We start from the raw sequence: 23,987 nt of genomic DNA, 5'->3' as shown, positions 1-23,987 counted from the left end.
AACCTGGTAAACTTAATTTTATATCATTTTGGGACTTATCAGGAGGACAATAATTTTACGATACTTTAACTCTCTTTGAGGATAGAGTCACACAATCTGAGTTACCAATTTACACTTCCAGTCATACAATATTTATCTATTTACAAATCATTTAACAAATCTAATTCTTTTAAAAATGCAATGATTAAATATGTCAAGTCTTCGTAGCATGCAGGGTGTAATCAACTGAGATTTGATCCTCACAACATCAGCAACTCCCGTAGTACATGAGGTTGAAGCGAAGAAGAGCAGTCCCTCCTCGATGGTGAACATAACCTCCGCAACGTCACATTTAAGCTCTCGGTTTACACTTAACCGCAGACACTCAATAGCTCCAGCTCCTCTCTGTAGGGGAACATTGAGCGTAAACGTTTACACAGATGCAGACACATATGTGCAATGATATCCAAACAAATCTTCTGATGACGACAACTATATCGAAGCGACACCAGCAATTGTCCCAAACAGTTATAATGCATGACTACACGATGCCATTTAGAAAGTGGTCAAATGCAACATATGTCATATCTGGGATTTCACTTTCTTAGTAAAGTACAAATTCTAGTACATTTTTTTTGGTTGTGTCGCATCCGGGATTCAGCCACCGTGGAAGTAGCGGTGGCTGAGCGGGCTAGGCGACTGACTTTGTGTGCTGGGGATTAGGTGCCTGACTCTGAGGGTGCGCGTTCGAATCCCGGATGGGACTCAACCAAAAAAGGTACTAGAATTTGTACTTTACTAGGAAAGTGAACTCCCAAATATGACATATGTTGAATTATAATGCAATCAAACTCTCAAATGTTTTTTCTTAAAAGAAGTAAGACATCTTTGTCTACGCTGCAACGTCGTCCTTTTAGACTGTTCAATTACTGTTCGTTAATCTTGCCGAGTGAAGCACATATGTGGCACAAAGGTTTTTGTTGAAGGCCACTTTCGGGATGAGTAGTGACCAGGGAGCCCTGTGACGTCACTCATTCATAAACGTTGCATTGTGTATTATCGCGCTGCTGACACCAGTCTACACTAATATCAGCAGAGCATTGTGTGAAAGGTTGTTTGACACTTGCAATGCCCTATGCAGCCTACGCGTATTGACTGAACTGGGAATCGTGTGGAGTGGATCGTTGCACAGGTGTTTTCGATCTCTACTTTACAAAACTGTATTAAAAACTAAACATGCTTACACAGCGTTAGTCAGTAATCCGTTACCTCTGTTGTAACCAAGCACGTATGCATGTAAAAGCACATAGTTGATCGCATGAAAAAAGCTACAGCGGAAGCTGTCAAAACCGGCACCTGTCCAGTCCGGCACGTTGTCACCAAGGCATAAAATGTCAGCCCCCGTCAGTGTCTTGTACATTTCACATTACAGGTTTACACATTACTATCCGGTAGGTTGTCAGAACTGGATTATTACTTCAGTCTCGGTGAACGCCGGTTTAGAAAGCTTCCACTGGATATATATTTATTTCAAACGTGATCACACACACTACTGTGATCACTGGTGTTGGAGTACGACAGAGGCAACTTAACATGTGATGAAGATTGCTTTCATTCCGTGATTCACAAATTCATTTAAAACCCGTTTCAAAGACTACTTGTACAAAGCCATCTTAGCGCTAAGGTGATATTAACTTAAAATTGACTTTAGGTAATCTTAGCACTTGTTTCGTACATCAGCACCCTGAACATGGTAAACACACGTACATGGTAATGGCGAAATATACACATAGGGTCTCTAACCTCATGTTCCCACCAACAGTTTTGATAACATACTCATACACAACACCAGTATCCATATCAGAGACAAAGCAAACATCAACACATAAGCAAAGAACATATATCCATATGTATCCATAAGTATACCACATAGGTATACTATAACCAGTGTCCCAGCTCTATCGCCAAAACAACACAAACACATCACAAAGGGAGGGAACTCTACAACCTGTCGACCCCATTCCACTATACAATTAAAGTAATATCCTGACAGTGCACCAAAAGCTATGGACGCGATCCATAATCCTGTGCTTGAGTTTACTGCCCATAAACACAATAAAACCAGCAACACACTAAGGCCAGTTATTCCTGCAAACATTATCTTTGCTGGACTCACCCGTTTTGCTAGACATAACACTACACATTTTCCAAATAACATTGACAGCCAAAATATCCCGGTCATTTCTGATAGAGTCTGGGCACTGAGATCAAGCCCTGTGTCCAATCCAAACGTCACCAGATACTGCCCATAGGTCAGTCCGATACTATAGGCAGGGGCACAGCATATCACTATCGCAGTGGTGAACATACAGGAATACAGTGTGTAGTGTTTAGGTGAGTTCGTTTCTGGTATAGACTCGTGTGAAGAAACTTGCAAGGTATATTGTTCATTTGGGAACATATGCAAACAAACAAATATTACAGATGGTATGATGTTCAAAGAACCTAACAAAGCATAAGGGATTACCAGCCCCGCATTACAGCTTGTCGTATCACGGTCTATCAAAATGTTCTGAGACACAGAGTCGTTTTCTGCACCGGGATCAGTGTCATTGAAGTACAGCAAATAGTTCCCAGAATTGTTCCACGTTGTAGGGATGTATTGGCAATGGCTTGAGCTATCGGTGGTGTTAAGCACTGGCGAGAGAAACCTCGAATCACAAAGAAATGGTACAACAAGGAAAGGAGATATAATACCCCCAACGGCAAACCCTAAACCCAACACATGAAAGCAGGTAGGGCTGGAGGGCCAAAGGGTATTCATCTGACAATATCCACCTGAAATCAAAGTGGTACGGAATGCATTATTACATTACGTGTCTAATTATACGATTTCAAGTTTCTAATTGCTGCAATTCATAACTTCTGACACATTAAAAGCATTCTTTGCTTTATTGCAAAAGTTGATCTCTACATTATCTAAAAGTTTATAGATGCCTTGAACCCTTTCATACAACGACTTCTTGTAAACAGATCCAGTTCAGGTGGAAACATAAATAAGTCAATAAAAAAATAGGTGTTCTGTTTTTAAGCTGTTGGCACAAGACAGGTCAACGAACCGGTGCTCCATTAACAGAAAAGTGTGACAAAAGGTCTTCTTATAGAAATTAGATTCTGTTTTATGCTTTTCATGCGGCTGGTTACCTAAAGACTGATCAGCGAAACTTTGTTCCATTAACAGGAAGGTGTGACAAGATGTCCGTCTTATAGAAATTAGATCCTGGTTTGTGTTTTTCATACTGTTATATGCCTTAAGTCAGATCAAAGAAATCCTGTTCCATTAACATTAAAGTGTGGCGAGGTATCATTCTTATAGAAAACATGTTTTGTTTTGAAAACTGTTACTCAGTAAGGTGGTAACAGACATGGAAATTTGATTCTGTCATTGGGCTACGGATTGCCTCAGCGCTCCTCTGTTCACTTACCCGTTGATAGCACTGCCAGAGATGCGCCTAGCCAGAACACAACAAACAGGAGAAGAGCATATGAGCCAGCTACTGGTACGGAGGTCAACGTTCCCGCACTGATGAACAGGCATACAGATAGGACAGCCTTGGCTTCGTGGCAGGAGAAGATGTATGTTGCACCCAATGCTCCCACGATGGCTCCGAGGTACAGAACCAGCATCATGACACTTATCTGAGATAGAGACATCTGGTAGATTCTCTGGAGGTCAGGGAAGGAGGGTCCGAGGATTGACATTGCCATAACCTGTAAGGTGAACATTATGTGATCACAGATAGGTCTCCTGTGGATTCTCTGTTACACAGTGTACACGTCTGGTATGTGACATAGCCATAACCTGTAATGTGAACATTATGTGATCACAGATAGGTCTCCTGTGGATTCTCTGTTACACAGTGTACACGTCTGGTATGTGACATAGCCATAACCTGTAATGTGAACATTATGTGATCACAGATAGGTGTGCTGTGGATTCCCAGATACACAATGTACAAGTCTGGTACTGTTGTTGTTGACGTTCAAGGTTCAGTCGAGGTGTTCCTGATCTCATATCATGGTGTTTATAGGTGTTTGAAGAATATTGTCTTCAGGATGAACCCTGATTTTATCTATATGGACAGTGTTTCTAAATGTTTAGGAATTGTTGCCCACAACCCCTTACAGCCACTTTCAGCTTTTACTCGTCTACAAATGTTTAAAAGAATGACGTTTTGTGTACGATGATTTACATTTACAGCTCTGTACCCTGTATATTCATTTTATGTTACTGACATTTCTTAAACCTGCATTATGTGTCTAACAAGCCATTTGGATGGGCATTTACTCTTATACTCTGTTTGCACTAAAAACGCACCGATTATCATGAGTTTCACTTTAAACAATAGAGTTAAAAATAAAGGGCAATTAAGACTGTGAATCTTCATAATTTTTCCTTGCCATTTGAACATTTGAAACTCAGGACTTTATTCAACTTAGGATGAGATTCGTTTTACAAACGGTCATAGTTTCAAATCGCTATTATTGGTTTGCATTACAAGGGGATAAGCGTAGCAGATGGAACAGTGAAACAAATGCACATGTGGTATGTGATGAGTGTGAACGTAGGCGAGCCCGACTTGTTCTCGCTGTTTATTTCATACCCCTTGTAATACAAACCAACAATAACGATTTGAAACAATGCTAGTTTGTAAACATTCTAAGTTGAATGAAGTTCTGAGATTTAAATGTTCATTTGCCATGTAAAATTATGAGGATTCGCAATCTTAATTTCACTTTATTCAATTTAATCTTGTGTTTAAAGTGAAATCCATCGGTACATTTTCACTGCAAACAGATTATACATTGTGTTTTACATTGTACCAAAATGCATGGCACATTAACAATGAAACTATTTATCTCTCGATCAGATCATGTGTGGTTTACAATAGTCATGGTACAAAAACGACACGTACCAGATGTTTCTGTTCCTTCTGAAACCTGATGTTTTCAAGTGCAGAAAATGTGCTACGAAGAGACAAATGTTAACTCGACCATAACTCCATATCGTCTTACACCATTGCACAAATCCGATTACGTGTATGTGTTTTTACCAGTCACAGCGGTGACATCTGTTAGAAACAGCACACGCACTAGCACACGCACACGCACACGCACACGCACTAGCACACGCACATCACTTGAACAAACACGGAAGCATGTGGCACACGGCGTTACTATTGAACACCATCTGTTCGGTCACTGAAGTGTCACTTCTGAACACGTCAGAAGGAATATATGCCAAGTTTTCCCGAGTTAGGACAACGTTAAACTACAACATAACATAACCCAGTATATTTCAGCGGCGGTTATGACTTTCTAAATATTCCGTCTCAGTAAAAAGGGCTTGCACGACTGAACTTCAGAAATGTAAACCGTTACCGTGATTATTGTTCAATGCACTTGGAGTTTTTGTGATGGTTTGTCCATACCCTTTTGTGGATTCGACCATATATACATTAAAAAGAACCTTCTCCTCGGAACCAAACTGTCAAATGTTCTAATGTCAAAGGCTGGTACTGCTGGAATATCGCTGAACATAACAAGAACGTGAAAGTCATTCCCTTTCTTTGACAGTATCCCGGATAATTTGGTTTGCTACTTTGAATCTTAATCCTTTAATTTAATTTAATTTAATTTAATTTAATTTAATTTAAAATATTATTGGCTATTTCACCTATTGCCGGGCAAGCATGTGTTTTGCCCTTAACGGGGCGTGTTACTATTCCAAATATTTATAACAACCAACAAAACAAACACCCAACAGTTTCAAATATTCACCTTTTTTGGACGCTTGTTTACGTACGTTCACGAACTCGCAGATAGATACGTGCCATGTTGAACAGTCATCGTTATTCCATGTATGCTTTCCTTGGGGAGTCGAACTTCAAATCTCGTTGGAAGTGTGTAAGACCACCATCCTGTATTCCTTTACTGTTTACTTTAGCCATAAGATCTCTCTAAGCAGTTCAAAACGGTTCATGAAACTTTCGTCTTTCGTATGTCGTAGCCGTTAAAATCATACCAAAATATTCTTCCATTTACTATTAATGATAACAAAACATAACAATGTGTAAATTAAAGTGTGCTATTTTAATGTGTTAAACGTCATTATATTGAGTGAGTGAGGTTTAGTTTTACGCCGCATTCATCAATATTCCAGCTATATGGCGGAGGTCTGTAAATAATTACAAGCCCCCTAATTACAGCAAATTTGAAGGAATTGCATCTCAGATGTAAACAAGAGCAGCCCACTCGCGAAACAATTACAGCGTGACCGGTTGTTTAGCTGTAAAAACATAAACACAACGCCCCTATGTCGGTAATGCTTGAAACACGCTCGGCCATCTTCGGAGCTATCTCGGCTCCGTTCCGTGATTTGCCGTTCCCCTCCTGAAACTCATATATCTAAACACGTCGTCAGTCTCGGGGAGTTTTGATTTTAGTTCCTACTATTTCATTTTTATAATTATACTCCTTTGACCACCCGTGTTGAATGCGATTAGGTATAAGGTGTTGTCGGGACTATGAATTGTTTTTTTTTTTCTTTAAAAAAAAGGATCGTCACTGTAAAAGAGCGTCATAAGTCATGTCCCTGGATGTTGTTTACGTTTGAACATCGGAAGCCTCCTGGGGCATGACTTATGACACTCTTCTGCAGTGACGATCTTTTCCTGAAAAAATAATCTGTTGCTCCGACAAGCACAGCATACATAAACGCATTTAACACGGATGTTCAAAGGTGAATAATTATAAAAATGAAATAGTAGGAACTAAAAACAAAACTCCCCGAGACGAGTGCTCCTTCCACTGACGCCGTGTTTTGATGCATGAGTTTCAGGACGCGACCGACAAATCACGGAACGGAGCCGAGATAGCTCCGAAGATGGCCGAGCGTGTTCGCTAAAATCCCTTCAATTACTCAGGGAGGCCTTAATTGAGTCTGGACAAGACAATTTCATTATATTGAACTAAGGTATAAAAACTCAATGATTAACAAACTGGCCGGTGTAAACACAAACACTCACACTGTTTCAATGATCGACGTCTACCTTTGTTACAAAACCATATGTAAAGTACATTCAGATGTGTCACATATTTGACTGAATAATCCTCGCTAAGAGTTTCAGCTACGCAGTTTGCGTATGCACGTGCAATTTGTAAGACAAGAAGAGTGAGTGAGTGAGTCAGTTTAATTTTAAGCTGCACTCAGCAATATTCCAGCTATATGGCGGCGGTCTGCAAATAATCGAGTCTGGACCAGACAATCCAGCGATCAACAACATGAGCATCGATCTTTGCAATTGGGAACCGATGACATGTGTCAACCAGGTCAGCGAACCTGACCACTGGATCCCGTTAGACGCCCCTTCCGACAAGCATAGTCGCCTTTTATGGCAATATCCCGGGTTTGTACCCTTTTTTAATGATAAAGATAAATATTTTCTACATTTTGAGAAAGTTGCTGAAAATCTCAAGTGGCCTAGGGAGTCATGGACTATGTTATTGCAAACTGTTTTGAAACGTAAAGCTCAGGATGCTTATTCAGCTTTGTCAGTACAACAATTATGATCTTGTCAAGAGTACAATTTTGAAAGCTTATGAATTAGTGCCTGAGACTTATCGTCAGAAATTCAGAAATGCTCACAAAAGGGACAGTGAGACTTTTGTAGAGTTTGCTAGATGAAAGGAAACAATGTTTGATAGGTGGCGTGTGTCTAATGAAGTCACAGACTTTGATGGTTTGAGAGAGTTAGTGTTGATGGGAGATTTCATGCCGATCTTAAGACTTATTTGGAGGAACAAAAGCTTGATGACTTACATAAGGCAGCAATGTTGGCAGATGATTATTGTTTGATTCACAAGAATCAAATTCTTTTAAGTCTCACGCTAATACACAGTTTTCTGGCCAAAAGGGACTTTTCCCGGTTAAGACTTCTGGACACATTCACAATTGCTGGAGTATAGGCCTATACATCATCAATCTCCGTCAACGCTGCCAGACCGCTCGCTGTGTTACATTCTGCGTAACTGTTTCTCTCTCGCACTAAGACTTTGGAGAGTTTGCTGTAGTATATTTTGTGACCCACTGCGCATTTGTACTGTTTTTAAAATCGGTATTGTGAAATTGACTTGTGACTTCGTATAACTTGCTCTCTTTGCTAATAATAATATTTGAATGTATTAGACTTGTCTTTGTTCCGTTTTCCTGGTTCACAGGGGATTTCTTGCACCTTTTGTCACGGCAAATTTTTAACTGTAAAGAGAATCAAACAAGTAATGGCAAGGAGGAAACAAAGATAAAAAATATCAAGGAAAAATGTGACAATTTGTTCTATTCCTTTCAAAATGTTTCATCAATATGGATATATTTTACCTTTCCCCATATGCACTGACATTCACTAGTGGTGTACTCGCACAAACGTTTTCAGTGGATCTCGTTATATCGCGGCGAATCGCGCTAGACCCACCTTTTAGAGGGGATGTTGTATGTAAATCGACAGCCTAACATCAGCAGCTTATTTACTTTTAATACCGGATATCTTACTGTAAATTCGTGTAATTTTCGTATAAGCGAACCAATCATTTCCCTCACTGCTTGTTCTTGACATTTCCACTATCTTACATTTGCACATCCGGCGTTTGAGGTCACCAAGGTTACTGTTTGAAATTTGGATGTCCTTGGTGTAAAGAAACCCTTGAACCCATGACTCACGTTTTGCATTATTGTAAACTGAAATGTTTCCCGTAACCGCAAAAATCTGCTCGTCTCCTGTCTTAAGTTTAAATCTAATAAATCAGGGTGATCAAACAGTACAAGCTAATAAAATAAACCAGGGGGATCAACTAGATCAAGCAAATCAAATACATCAGGGTGATCAAATAGATCGGGCAAATCAAATACATCAGGGTGATCAAACAGATCAGACTAATCAAATAAAGCAAGGTGATCAAATAGATCAGGCTAATCAAATAAAGCAGGGTGATCAAATAGATCAGGCTAATCAAATAAAGCAGGGTGATCAAACAGGATTTCGCCCAGAATATCCCCATGTTCGTCTGTCATCCCCTGTCTAACAAATGATTTGGTATCCTGTTTATTTCCCAAGTTTTATGGGATACTGTTTCTGTAGATATGCAATTGGAAAGAATTGAGAATCACGTGTATTCTGTTCAGTCTGCTTTGGAATATCGGTGATAAATATCATTCAAATTTGAAAAGAAGTGTATGTTTGAAGTTCCAAGGTTTTGTTTCAGAGCACATGCCATCATGTAATCTTATATAAGATGAACTTTTTATTAAAAGTGGGAATGGTAAGCGGAATGCAATAACTAAAGCGGAACAAACCAAATCCTTCATAACAAAATTTGCTTCAGATATGGTTCATTTTTGTCCAAAGTGAAAAGTAATGGTTTCATCCGCATTCTAGAAGCTGGCGAGTTATTAAAGAGAAGCGTGGATAACAACTTCTTGTTTATTGCATAGAGCGACGAAAAGGAATCTTGCAAGAAGCTAATTACATTACGTTGGATGCTTTAAGTTCACGCCAAAGGCCATAGTCTTGGGGTTTTGTAAGGGAACATCCTGCAATTTGCTATCTAAAGCTTGACTAACGTCGGTGTCAAATTAATCTGACCCTTTTCCAAAACAGAATTTTCGTCATCGAACTCATTCAAATTACTCTCATCGATGCTCAATGTAACGAAATTGGTGAAAGTTGCAAACTCATTTATTGCAACAACACCAAGGGTAACGTAATATCGGTTTGGGGGCAAAAGGGTTACCATCAGAATCCATTCTTTACACTGACGGGAGTGGTGATGACAAAGTTGTTTTTGTTTTTAGTTTGTGTGTTGCTCCAATCAGTGTGCTTGGGATATTTCCGAAATGTTTCAAATATTTTCTCGTCACGCCAATTATTTTCTCGTTGCTTATATTTTCGTTATTTAAGTAGCAAGGAAATATTTCAAGTAACGTGAAATTATTTGACATTTCAAACTAATTCTATCGTTTCTTCATGTTTTCTTCTATCGTTTTTTAAAAAAAATACACGAAACAGCGAAAAATCATTGATATAAAGAAAAATATCCCCGAAGCAAAGAGATCTTTCGCTGATAAAATATGTTATGCAACAAAAGACTCAGTATGTGGCCTTTTTAAACAGAACACCAGCCAGCCAGCCAGCTGAATAATGTCGAATAATGAAAATGTAAATTAGTAATCGCTATGTATGCTAATCCATTGCTCTGTATGCTAATGTAAAACATCAAAGTGGAATGATGTGGAAAAACGAGTAATGTTAACAGGTCGTTTTCAAAATTTAAAGTGACTCAATGTGTTTGAATTCAATTAATTTATTGCACCCGATTGACTAAGTACCATATTCTAAATAATTCGCTACGGTATACACCAGTTTGTATTTTCATCAATTGCCCATTAAGGGTTAATTCGTTGAACAGGCAATAAGACAGTGACACAGGCCCTTTAAAGCATCATGCACAGACATTTGTGTTCATGATATATTTGTCATCACTTTGAAATAGCAAATTGCATCATGCAGTACTTATCTTCAATAACACCCTGGATAGGAAAATATGAAAAATGACATTAGCCAATTGTTTTTCGATGATTGTTCACTGATAATGAAGCAGTCATCAGTTGTCAATATTGATTTATAAAGCTTAACAGTAAAGTTCATATTGACATTGACAAATTTTGGACATGTGATATCTGCTTGAGAATGTTCAGCTTGCGAATGACTAATCTGTTAAGTTGGGTTGAATTCTCATTTAATAAACTCTTTTCTTCCAAATGGGTCTCTGACTCTGAAATGATGTATTGCATACTTCTTTAGGCTACTTAAAAATTCTGATGTTTACATCAGGTATAAATGTACCTTATCAGGTTAAAGTTTCTTGTCATGAGTTAAATAACGTGGCAACCGTATATTTCAATCATTGCATGTTTCATTAAAGTGTCTTTTGTGCCATTATTTTTCTCGGATCCATTTACTACAAGCATATACTACAAACAAAAAGTATACCTTAAACTTTGATAGTCATATATTAAATTAAACGTAGCAAAAATCAACATTTTACTCTAAGGTAAATGAAACTATTTGTGTGTTAAATGGGCTAGAACATGCAGTAACATTTTCAAAAGCAGGCAATGCAATACATTAGCGTCATGTGTGATTCAAACGCCCAAACATAACAGCCTAGGGAATGTGGAAGTCAGACGTCCCATGCGGCGACTAGCAACTCGACACTGGCATTTGTGAATCGGCGCGAATGGTTTGTTTAACTCATCTGAATATTGAATCACTTGTTTCACTACATGTTCTAGCATGTCGTTTAAAGTTTCCATTTGCACACACGTTTCACTTACTTTGGAGTTTAAATTACCTCAGCAATTTTAAGTATATATATGACTGTCAAATATTAAAGTGTTCCCATACCTTTTATTTGTAGTATATATGCCATCCAACTGCATATACCTGAACTGAATGGTGAAAAATGCCACTGTTCAAGGTTATTGTGAAGGATATTTTCGTTCGTCACCCACTACAAGTGTTCAAGCCGTGCAGTCGCGATATTTACAAACAAATATAGATGAGATTCCATTTGAGGACAGATATATACAAGGTGGGTTCATTTCCAATGGATTAATCACATACTGTTTGCTCAGATTGGTATTTGGGTTTTCTTAGTGAGATAAATGCTTTGGACAGTCTTTGAATGTAGTGAATCAGAAGAAGGGACTTACACTATGTACAAGACGACAAGAAACATGCATATACAAATATCAGATTTACACATTTGTAAATGTTTGTAAATTCCATCTTTATTTGACACTTACAAGTTTGTAAATTCCATCTTTATTTGACACTTACAAGTTTGTAAATGTAGACATTTTTTTAGGCAATGACCCAAGCTTCTGGTCCAACATTATTTTAAAAAAACCACAATATGACCAACAATTGTAAGTTCATTGTTAAAATTATAGAATGTCAAAAAAGTAACATAATAATTCTCGGGTTGGTGTTTTTCGTCCGAAAATATGCTGAATTCACAAAAACAATAACATGTTTGTCAGTGTCACCTTATGTAGGTCAAAGTGACATTGTCAGAGTGACGTAGAGAAATGATGCATATTTTGTACTTTTTTGCTAGTAACATCCCACCCCGCGTCAGACAGCAGTTGTCAAAGTCAAGTCAAAGATGTTTATTGTATTTCAGGACCCCGGCCCATATACATTGGAGTTACATGTATTATACAGTCACATACAGCTTGAATACACACATGATGTAAACAGAATATCATGTTTAGACATTGCATTGTGAATGTATTGTGATAGTTTCAAGTTGATACAGTTATCATGAGTAGACAGGATTTGTTTAAATCTACAGTAGGTGACTTGGAGAGGTAACATTCAGGAATATGTTGTTTACGTAAATCTATGTAAAATGGACAGAAAAATATATAATGGATTTCGTTTTTAACAGATAATTAACATAAAGGGCAAATTCTTTCATATCTGTCTATGGACATACGTCGTCCTTCATTAATCATTTAAGTTTGATAGTTCTAATCTAAATCGTATTAATGAATTTCAAAACTCTTTGAATGTTAAATGTGACAGGTACTTTTCGGGTTGGAGTCGGGTTTTAACCATTCTGTAGGAATCATAGCGAGAGCTATTATCTACAACCGAATGCCAGTCTTGATTAAACATCTTAATTACTGTTTCTCGGAGTTGATAACGAAAAAGATTCAGAGCGGTTGTCCAATGGCCTACAATTTCTAAATTCAAAATTATTTCGTTATAGCACGCTCATTGATTGTCAATAACGATAAACTTTCAATCCTTTGAAACAAAAAACCGTTAGTTACATGGTATTTTTTCCTTAACTTTCTTTTCCTACAATAAAGGTTTGGCACCAAATGGTTATAAAATCATAACACGCCTCTGCCAGACGTTTGTCCACACTGGAAGCAACAGATTGCAAGCAATTACACGACTTACGTAAGAACTGAATTTGCCAATTTTAATATACTATTCCAAAAAAGAAACGCATAACCCTGTTTTATGACACAATGCTGTGTATTCAATCATAAATAACATTGTCAGAATTGATCTTTCAAAAAAGACGTCGATCGAATTCGTCCCGTAGGTGTTCAATGGGGTTGAGATCCGGGGAACGAGACGGCCAGGGGAACACATACACGTTGCTAGCAGCCATAAAGTCCCTGTGCGGGCCGGCGTTATCCTGCTGAAACATTTCACGTTTGACGTCAATGGCGGGCAGGAGGTGCCGCTGCAGGATGGCGACTTTGACGTGTACTGCCATCAAGTTCCCCTGAACATGGACCAGATGCGTACGATCAGTGTAGGATATCACTGCCCACATCATGACTCTACTCTCGCCAGATCTGTCCACTTGACGTACGCAGTTTGGCGCATAACGTTTGTTGACACGCCTGTATACCCTGTTCAACCGTCACGTTTCTGCAGCAGGAACCTGGACTCATCGCTGAACCAAATTCAGCCAACGAGTCGATTGGCGCGGTGAACACCGCGTAGGACGTTGCCGTCTTCTGCTCGGAGTCCATGTTCCCTCAACCTGTTACGCACAGTTTGTCCCGATATCCTCCTCAGTCCTGGTATCCTGGCTGCTGTGCCCTCACCTTAAGTTGTACGATCGCGTAAACGAAGGACCTGTAGCGATCCTGAGCTGACGTAGTGACTCGTGGTCTACCTGATCGTCGACGGCGATTCATTGTACCTGTCTGGTGAAAGCGGGTGACAAGCCTGGAAATGGTGCTCTGACTAACGTTCAGGCGTCTAGCAACAGAGGATTGTGTCTCTCCAGCCTGCAGCCTTCCGATGGCGATGTTTCTGGTGGGAGCATCAAGACATGGCATGTTGGAAAGTTTTCCAAAGTCTTCTTAACGAACGCCAATTTCCAAAAGCTCATTGTCGTTTTATAGCCGTTTTGTGCATGGTTTCTATGCTCAACATGCAAAAACGCACAAGTTGACTTTGTGGCGATGCTGTCCTCATTTTTTCGACAACAGTGCATCAAAGTCAACATTTTCAACATTAGTCCTGTTTATGGATGTCAAATGTGCACTATGTGTACCAGTTAGAAATAGTGTTGCCTATATTACCATACAAATGGTAAAACTTTCATTTTGAAATAAAACAACACTCCTATGCGTTTCTTTTCTTTTTCTTTTTTTTTTCTTTTATTTATTTATTTATTTACTTAATAGTATATATACCCAGCGGGTATGTAGTCTAGGGGTTCAAGATGTCGCTCGTCACGCCGCAGGCTTCGATATCCCATATTGGTTGGCCTACTGTGGCATTATGTTAAAACAGTATCGTCAGTACCGTAAACCATCCATGTGCAACAGATAAAGTTTCAGTATTTTAAACTCGTGTTACCAATAAGAATCTAATGTGTCGTGTATTTTTATTGGAATGTGTCTTTCTCTAAACTTAAAAAAAACAAGTAACGTTTCCTTAATAACACAACATCTAACATACGTTCATGTTGAAGTACAATGCGGTATACATGAGTACAACATGTTCTCAAGAGTCAAGTGATTTGAATTACATGTTCAAAGCATGTTGCTGTTCTGTTTACTTTTATAAATTCAGTTACGAATATGAAAATGATATATAATATATAATATTAAATATTTGTATTACTGCATGTTATAATCTTTCATATGTTAATTATTTGAACTGTTAAGTGAATATGAAAATACTCTACATCGGAATAAACATTGGAACGCTAGCAACTCTGATGTCATCATCCTGAATTCATGTAGTGTATTTTAGGGCAAGCTTTACCCTGACATCACATTCTCACTGATGACACACCAAGAACAGTAATAAGGTACAGTAGGTACCACAGACAACCACGGCACCAGCGTCTATGATAACACTGAAACATGAAACTCATTCACACGGATATGAAATAATCACTACCATTATACTCTTCGCCTTAGAAATGGATTAAGTCAACCACATTTTGACTGGCGACATATTTACGTAAATCCACAGTGGTTAGCATCCGCCAACACTCCCAACCCCGATACTCAATGACTCATTACTTCGTTATAACCGAATTTAGTTGTACCCATTTCGACTGAAACACACAAGAAACACGGTCTCTGTTTACTACATCCGTCGTAACAAAGTGTGTTATTATTTACGAACTCGTGTGAAAATCTGCTATTTCTCTGTTTTTGGTGAAACCACACAGCACAGGATACTCAATACATCCATTTTTCTGGTCGAACATTATTGAAAAAGGAACGGTCAAATACAGTCAATCTGACCTTGTCAGATGCAACTGCATGTTCAAAGCAATTCAGTCAATCGCACGAAACCAGATTCCAGCAACATTCAATAATTACAATATCACAAATTATTGAAAGCTGAAAAATAACGGATTGCCGGGTTTTTTTCATCAAAAACAGTATGCTGTATTCACAAATTTGATTGCGTTTAGTTATGAAGTGATGAACAGATATTAACACATCCATTTCAATATGGTTACTGGAGTGACAACACGCAGTAATAAATTTGCCCACGGGATCCATGTATAAGCAGCTTTCGTTTCTCACACTCTGCGATAATGATTAAATTATGTATATGACCACCATCTACACTCGTGCTCTTACTTTGTGCATATGAATGATACTGTAGATCTCAAGCTGTGGTAGATCCAAGTTCAGTTCACACTGTACACGTACACAACTTATTATCCCTGGATTTGCTGTTTAGGCTTTTCAGTTTTTAAAACTATATTTTTTATTTTTATGTGTTCAAAGTGGAATGCTTGTAATATCTTTCTTTTACAGCTCATACCTAAGATGCAATGCCAGTGAGTGAGTGAGTGAGTTACGTTTTACGCCGCTTTTAGCAATATTCCAGCAATATCACGGCGGGGTACACCAGAAAATGGGCTTCACACATTGTACTGCAATGCTAGTACTTCGCAGCAAACACTCACTATTCACCCATGTTATCTAATATACATAAACCCCTATAAACACCAATGTGGATTCCGTGACTTTATCTGTATGTTTAACACAACGTGACAATGTCAGTCATTCACAATATCTCAAAATTGTTTGTTTACCTCTCTCAAAATTCTGCATTTCCTCGCCCTTGTTTTGCGGTGCATGGTAGGCCTTAGACTGACGCTTAGTCTCTGAATATATAAAATTTTGATTGCAATAAATATACCCATTAAATCTGAAAAGGAGCCCCTGGTAGAACTGAGATTCAGAACTGAAGAGACAATGATAAGGGACTGTGAGACAGACTAGGTAGGTCTAAACGGGAATGCATTCGTAACTACTCGTGTCATTCCGGCAAGTCTTCTTGTAGGTTACGGAAAGAGACGAGTAGTTACGAATGAACGGCGATGATGTGTCAGTTGTATGTATAGGGCCTGTAAGTCTCGCGAGGCGGTACATCCGATACTAACCTGATTCCCGGCTCCCTTTGCGAAATGTGAGACGGAGCCCAGTTTACTTCCGGTATCAGCTTTCCTATGACAAGCGTATGTTCAAGCACCCGTTCTGGTTCCAAATTTCGCGACCGCCGAATATACCTTTACTAGACCGGACCAAGTGCACAACCATGCTTGTCTGTAACAGCTGTTGAGAATTATAATACACTCTTTAAAAAATGAAACGGAAAATGAAACTCAAACATGATACTTACAATTTTGTACGCATATGTTATAGCAAATACTTTTAAGGGTTGCACATTGTTTCTGGAATGTTTTAGAAGATCGTGCTTGAACAAATGCAACCAAAAATTATTTTGAATGGTTTTATCAATCAGCATTGGCATGATGTGCGCGAATGATTGTTTCACACGTGCAAAACATGAGTACAGCATGTCACTATAAAAGACCCGAATGAATCTCACAAATTCATCCACGATCTTTGCCACACGAAAATGAGACGTCTCAACGCTGCCGATCAAAATCAGGCAATTGGACGATTGCAAGTTGGCGAATCAAAGAGTTCGTTGGCAAGGATCTTCAACGTTCATTCCAGCACAGCAACTCGATTGTGGGATCGATTCTGGCAAACAAATTCGACAAATGTCCGTCCAAGATCAGGAAGACCTAGAGTCGCCACACCTGCCCAAGAACGGTACATCCGGGTAACCCACCTACGTGACCGCCATCGTACAGCCCGGGACAGAGCACAAGAACAGTTTGGAGCCCGAAGAGTGTCCGATCAAACAATCAGGAATACGTGCCAAACGTCCAAAAGGTGCCCCCTCCTTGACACGACTAAATCGACTTCGACGAGTGAGATGGTGTCAGCATGGAACCTGGCAAACCAGGCGCATTTGGCTTAGCGATGAATCCCGTTGTCTCCTCAGGGCGAGGTGATGGTAGAAGCCGTGTTTCTACCGACATTTTGCTCCGAACTGCATCACAAAGGTGGACAGATTCGGTAGGGTGAGTGGTATGGTGTGGCGCGCGATCTCATACACCCGCAGATCGGAACTTGTGCTTGTCCAAGGCAATCTGAAGCACATCGACCAGATTCTCTGTCCGCACATCCTTCACCTTGTTGACCGTTAACGGCAGCTCTTCCAACAGGACAACGCCAAGCCCCACACAGCACGTGCCTCCTTATACAACCTGGCCAGTGACAACATCTGGCCCTCAAGATCCACGGATCAAAACTCAATAGAACACCTTTGGGATTAGATCGATAGACGAGTAGCTCGACGTCGTAATCCACCACAGAATCTTCAGCAGTTGTCCTACATGCTGCAGGAGGAATGGAAAAGGATTCGACAACAAAACATCCAACGACTGATTCGATCTGTGCCCAGGAAGTGTCGGGCAGTGGTAGCATACGAGGTACTAACTTCAACAGCACCTGGTGCACAGCAGTAATGACTGATGACTGTTATTCTCAAGAAATATGGACAAGTTAAAATTCAGTCGTACCAGGAAACCTCCACAGCCACTGACCTGAGTGACCAGTGAATTTCCATCTGGTCATTTTGATAATATATGACTCTCTCCGACTTGTTAAGCTGCACGTTAATATAACGACAATGTCTTATCTATCTATCTTATCTATTCTCATCTATATTTGTAAGTATTGGCTTACTTTCTACATTCAAAACTGTGATCAACGATCATGTCGCGCTACAAACGGGGTTGGTATTCATAAAAGAAATCTAAAATAATACTAGCCAAATCGGTACATATTCGAAAAAAATAATTATTGTTACCTTTTCAGACATAAATATTAAGATTTAACTTAAAAGTCACATTCTCATACCTTTCGGTATGGACTTACAGAATCAATTTATCAATAATGCAAATTCATCTTAGAAATTCTTTTGTGGGCTAGTAACTTTCAAGTATAGTTAGTCCGACTGGATGAGAAAATTTGGGAACTATTTCGAACACTGATCACAGGACATTGCTTTAAGTGAAAGAATTACTATAAATTTGAAACCATTTAGCAACGTCCATAGCTTACATGTCGCGTGTTCGGAGTTTTGTGATCGTGTGTAACATTCCTACAAACTGATGTGTCAATGAAATAACGTTTCATTTGTTGAATGCAGATATAGATATCGTGGAGTATTTTTCTCCTTATGAATGCATGGTATTTAATGCATCAATTTCAATTCTGAACAAAAGTACAAAAATAGAGACCAAACATATATTTAACGCATCAGTTTTTTATCATATCATGTGTGCAGGAAAAGATAAGTAGAAAAGTACAAAAAGAGTCAAACCATCCAACACCCCTTGCAGCGCATGTTTTGATAGCTAACTAATACCTAACATCGCAGTGCTCATTCGTCGAATGCATTTTATTACTCTGAAATCAGAAATTCGATTTCGGTACGCGACCGTTTGGTTCGGTTGAATCAGAGCACTTAGCAGGTTAATGAATTGAAGATTTAGAGATCGAACAGTCCAATCTAACTTCAGTATGACCTCCCCAACTAAATGTCTTTCAGCGTTGTTTCAATAGCGCAAGGTGAACTGCAGTACCTTCATTCCCACGACGTCGACCCCTCGAGTCGTATAAAAACAAACCACGATAACCTCAGGTCGCCTTCCTGCGAATGCTACTGGTAGCCAATTATGCTAAACAATAGACGGTGAGTGTGCGTTTTAACGATTTAATCCCCTGTGTATGGGGGATCGTATAAAAAAATAAACCAACTAAGATATTTGTTGATTGGCATTTCATTATTAGCAATAAGTAAATGTACAAATGTGTAATTCAAAAGGACATTACTGAAGTTTAACAATGTGCGAGGCAGCATCAGTGTAGTGTAGGATATCGATGTCTCCCCTCCGTTGCCTGTCTTTCAAGTCGCCGAGTCGTCTCTGGACGGCCTGGCACTTCTTCTTCTTGGGAGGGAGGCGTTGACCAGCGGCATATTGGACCAGCTGGATCTCATTCTCTTTTTGTTCTGCTATCAGGAACCGGATCAATTCAAATATGTTTGGGTGTGCCTTGGCAATAATCTTTTTTCATTGGTGCGGGGTCCCTCGGTGTCGTGGTGGTTCCAAACTGCTGTTGTCTGGTCTCCTTCAATCCACTGGGTGGTAATGTAGTCGGCTAATTGGTCACACCTTCGGTCTTGGGGCATATCTGCCAGTGGCTGCAGCCATACATCGTCGATCTAACAAATAAAATACATATTAATTATTTACATCTTAATTGCAATGATGACGCACTAGGCACGAGTTTACATAAGAGAATTCTTGTAAAAAATTTCACATAAACCTAAACGTTGAAAATAAATGAATATTGAAACGTATGCTTACATCGGCTAAAGGAACCGAAGGCAGCACTGCACAATGTCGAACGCACCGGGTGATTTCAAGATTGTGGCTGTAATCTGCCTTGAGACCGAACTGTTGGGCTTCCCTCCACACACACTGTGTGAAATGAAAGAAACAGCCCTTCCATGCGGAGCCAGGGAGGACAGGCATCACTGCATTCTTGGATGCTACCTCATCTGACAAAAAACCCAGATAAAACACTTTACAAATGTACACATGAACTTTAGTAGGCATTTTTTTAAAACGTGTGTCAGAATTATGTTAATATCAGTAATAGTAATTAATAATAGTAAACTCACCTGAATCTGGTTTGGGAGCAGCTGAAAACCACGTTGTGCAGCTGTATGTTTGACGAGCTGAAAAGCTCGTTCATATGTAACTTGTCGCTTGTCCGGGAGGAGCAAGAAAACCAGAGGAAACATATGGGTGTCGACCATCCAACTGATAGAAGATAGTCGGTGTCACATAGAAGGTTCCGTCGCCGGAACAGAGGTGTTCCAGGTTTTCATCGGTGGAGAAACCAAGGATCTTATTTTCGTTGCCATCGTCAATGATGAGGATGTGGTGGCCGGAATCTGTCATCTGATACTGACACTCCTTCTTCATACAAGGCAGACATCGGTGTAATTTTTGTTGCAGCCTTAGTTTTGAGATTTTGTAGAGTCTCTTGCACGTAACAGGTAAAACAATAAATTATTAGCCAGTTAAAAATACACAAATCAGTATAATATGAATCTGTGATCTGCGCATTATTTGACATGTCGCGTTAAGTTACGGTTATGTATTGTTTTACTTACCTTAATCTCGTTGTGGACAGGAGGATGGTTGTGGTTGTGAGTGTGTCATTCACAGTGGACACAGTGGCACTGCAGTCCTTGGTGGTACATTTCCAAGAAACCCAGTCCCCATTCTTTCGTTTACCAATTCTATACATAAAGCCAGCTACACACAAGTACCTGCCACCGCGTGCTGTTGGCAGAAACTTATAATCTAGCTGAGCGTTTGCCATTTCGAAAGTGATGCAGCAACGCCATTTCCAGCATATATATACTAATTCTGTTATGACATTGAGTGAACATAGAGAATTGATTGGAGTGAACACTGTTCGTAGCATGTTAGGGCTTAGATGACCTACAGTGTTCACTCCAGTCTCTGATATGATTGGAGTGAATACTGTTCACTGCGTGTCAGGGCCTTTAGTCTCTTTGAGATGACCCACCCTTGTTAATCCCGTGTTATAACAACATCAAACAACAAAGACAAACTGGAGGTCGCCTTCTTGCGAATGGGAAAGTTAGGAGGGTCGACTTCGTGAGAATACCCCCTAGTCAGTGTTATATAAGCCTTAATATAGCACATTGTACTCTCAGAGAACGTATTACAAGGAACTATTTGTCTAATGTTGAGTCATTTATCCCAAGAAACATAGCTCAACCACTGATATGGCTTAGAAAAAGATAGAAAGATAATTACATGGCTAGAATATTACAGAGTGCGGAGTTACAAAACAAACACATACACATGGGGTTCGATATAGGGGATCTGGTGGTCGGACTTACAAGTCATCGTATCCCAACATGCTGCTGATCATTGGATTGTATGGTCAGATCTCATTTTTTACAGACCTCACTCACATGTATTGCTTTGTACCGCGTAAAAAAACAAAATTCTGCCTCAATGCAACTACCGCATCGTTTATCGTATTAAAGACATTGATGTATTCTTGCCATGCGTAAAATATTGTGTGGACAACTTACCTCGAAACTGGCCACATACATACTTAGTCCAGATTGGAAATATATGTTGTGAAGCAGCTGGCGCAGTTTTGTTAACATCGTTCCTGTAGTTGCCTCCGACGCTCTGCGGGACTGCAATGGGGGCGCAGGTATATGTACACACTGGATCAATAATTATTCCTGAAGGGTTTAAAAAATATAGTATGTTCTGATGGAAAGGATTGTTACAGTCAATAATATTAAATGCCACAACTGTAGTTGCACCTCGATATGAGAGAGGGTGAGTGATCAGTGACAGACCCTGCCTACCCAATGTAAAGCTCTACCCCGTTCCCCACTACCCTCATCCAACTCCGCCCACCAGAACCCTTACCCACCCCGCCCACCACTACCCCCACCAACTCCGCCCACCACTACCCCTACTAGCTCCGCCCAACACCACCCTCACCAACCCCGCCCAACACCACCCTCACCAACCCCGCCCACCACTACCCCCACCAGCCACAAAATATGTCCCACAGGTAGTAGAAGGAGTGGAAGAACTCACATCGACTACACCCGAATATTTCGTTCGTTTGTTCAGAAGTCTATGAATGTTATTCTTATCTGGCTCTTTATTATTGTCCATTAATGGATGATATCCAACTATTCTATTCTTTACGATGACCGGTTTACTCTTATCATAAAATCTCACACAATCAGCAAATCGAGAAGAATCGGGCACCTCTTCTATTTTCACCCTGAGGATTGGATTTTCTAACACAGACCCACTTTTCAGAGTAGTTTGAATTTGTGTAAACAAAGGCAGATTATAAATCTCGATTCCATTTTGTGGTGAGCACTTTCTTGCAATTTCTTCCCCGACTGCTCGTGTGAGAAATGACACAGGTTTAAATAATGGGGATTCTCGGTTATCTTGTGTATAATTCATGATTGAAATTGACAGCCCATAAGGGCGGTTCACTCTAGTCATAATTCTATTCGCTTGAACTTCATCTGTGAATCTGAGCTTCAGCAGTCTCTTATTAAAATATATTTTCACATAACTCGCTCTAATCGTTGTTAATACATTTTTATCCCAATCGAATGTCATTAAATCCGGAAAGTCTTATTCTCGATCGCGGTAAGAAAATCATGTACGTGGGTCGTCATGGTATACCCATAAAATAATTACAGTTTAAATATACTGTAGGGGTGTGGGGCAAACCCCCCTATCAATCTAAGACATCGATTTCTGCGAAACAGTTTAATGTGTATCTTCTATTACGTCGTTGATTTTCGTAATAAATGCCTTTTGGGCATGTTGTATCGCTTGTTTTATCTACATATTTTTTCTCGTCCTAGCTTATAGAAGAAGATTTTTTATGAACCTTTGATCTAATTTCCTCCTTCATTTTGCTGTATTTTCTAATTCGCCTAGGATCAAACGAAACTCCCCTGAGATTTTATTGTCTTTGAGTGCAGTAGAAACATGATCTTCTATCTGTTTAACTTTGCATCAGCAAGTATTCTAATTTCATCCTGTTTCTTTACGATTCAATTTGCGGGATACAAATTTAAACACCGACCCAGCTGTTCATATCATTATAGATGTTGATTCAAGTCCTAAGGCCACTGTGCAGCTACGACTGTTGTCAACAGCCCAACTCCTACTGCTCCTAATCCCATGCTAGCTGCCATTAGGGTGGTATCAGCACCATCCATGTAGTTTAAAGCTCTATTGCATTTTTTTATGAAGTGATGCCCGAATATCACGCTCTTGTTCTAGTCGATGTCTTATTTCACATATCTGTTTCAGTCGAAATCCATCTACACTTCCCTTCATATTTCCTTCTTCATCTACGGCTGGGTACAGCCCCATTCTATTTGTCTATAATATAGTTTATAACTTATTTTTTAATTATCTGCTATTTAATTTTTGATTGATATATTTGAAGCCTATAAGGTTTACATTATCGTACAGGTAAATGGGTGAGATATTAATAGGTGTGTTTTCAGTTACAATACTTATTGATGGCTTACAGCCTTGTCTTATTGTGATTCGATAACATGTATTCTCATGTCTTTTAGGGGCGGTGGGGTAGCCTAGTGGTTAAAGCGTTCGCTCGTCACGCCGAAGACCCGGGTTCGATTCCCCACATGGGTACAATGTGTGAGGCCCATTTTCTGGTGTCCCCCGCCGTGATATCGCTGGAATATTGCTAAAAGCGGCGTAAAACCAAACTCACTCACTCACTCACTCACTCATGTCTTTTAAACCAAATTATTCAAGTATTCTTGGCTCGGAAATCTCTGCGAGATATACGCCTGTATTTAGTGTCGTGTGTGGTTTCA

At 39.6% G+C, this 23,987-nt stretch overlaps 1 protein-coding gene across 1 annotated transcript; it reads right to left on the bottom strand.

Moving 5' to 3' along the window:
- Positions 1-21,774, bottom strand: LOC137282407 (sodium-dependent glucose transporter 1A-like). The gene is made up of 3 exons (XM_067814155.1): positions 21,675-21,774; positions 3,465-3,750; positions 1-2,817 (listed from the first exon to the last, which is right to left on the bottom strand). The coding sequence occupies exons 1-3, from the start codon at positions 21,750-21,752 to the stop codon at positions 1,784-1,786; spliced, it is 1,398 nt and encodes a 465-aa protein (XP_067670256.1). The 5' UTR covers positions 21,753-21,774; the 3' UTR covers positions 1-1,783.
- Positions 21,775-23,987: the final 2,213 nt, after the last annotated feature.

The sequence above is a fragment of the Haliotis asinina genome, chromosome 4 (assembly GCF_037392515.1).
Source record: "Haliotis asinina isolate JCU_RB_2024 chromosome 4, JCU_Hal_asi_v2, whole genome shotgun sequence".
In the NCBI taxonomy this organism is placed as follows: domain Eukaryota; kingdom Metazoa; phylum Mollusca; class Gastropoda; order Lepetellida; family Haliotidae; genus Haliotis; species Haliotis asinina.
This window is presented reverse-complemented; position numbering and strand designations above follow the sequence as displayed.

What these genes read in the sequence shown, in the direction of transcription:
- LOC137282407 (XM_067814155.1), bottom strand. Translation starts at nt 21,752, where the DNA reads ATGTTAACAAAACTGCGCCAGCTGCTTCACAACATATATTTCCAATCT. An exon ending in TGTATGTGGCCAGTTTCGAG is followed by an intron (nt 3,751 to 21,674) that starts GTAAGTTGTCCA and finishes TTCACCTTACAG; the next exon opens with GTTATGGCAATGTCAATCCT. An exon ending in TCTGGCAGTGCTATCAACGG is followed by an intron (nt 2,818 to 3,464) that starts GTAAGTGAACAG and finishes CTTTGATTTCAG; the next exon opens with GTGGATATTGTCAGATGAAT.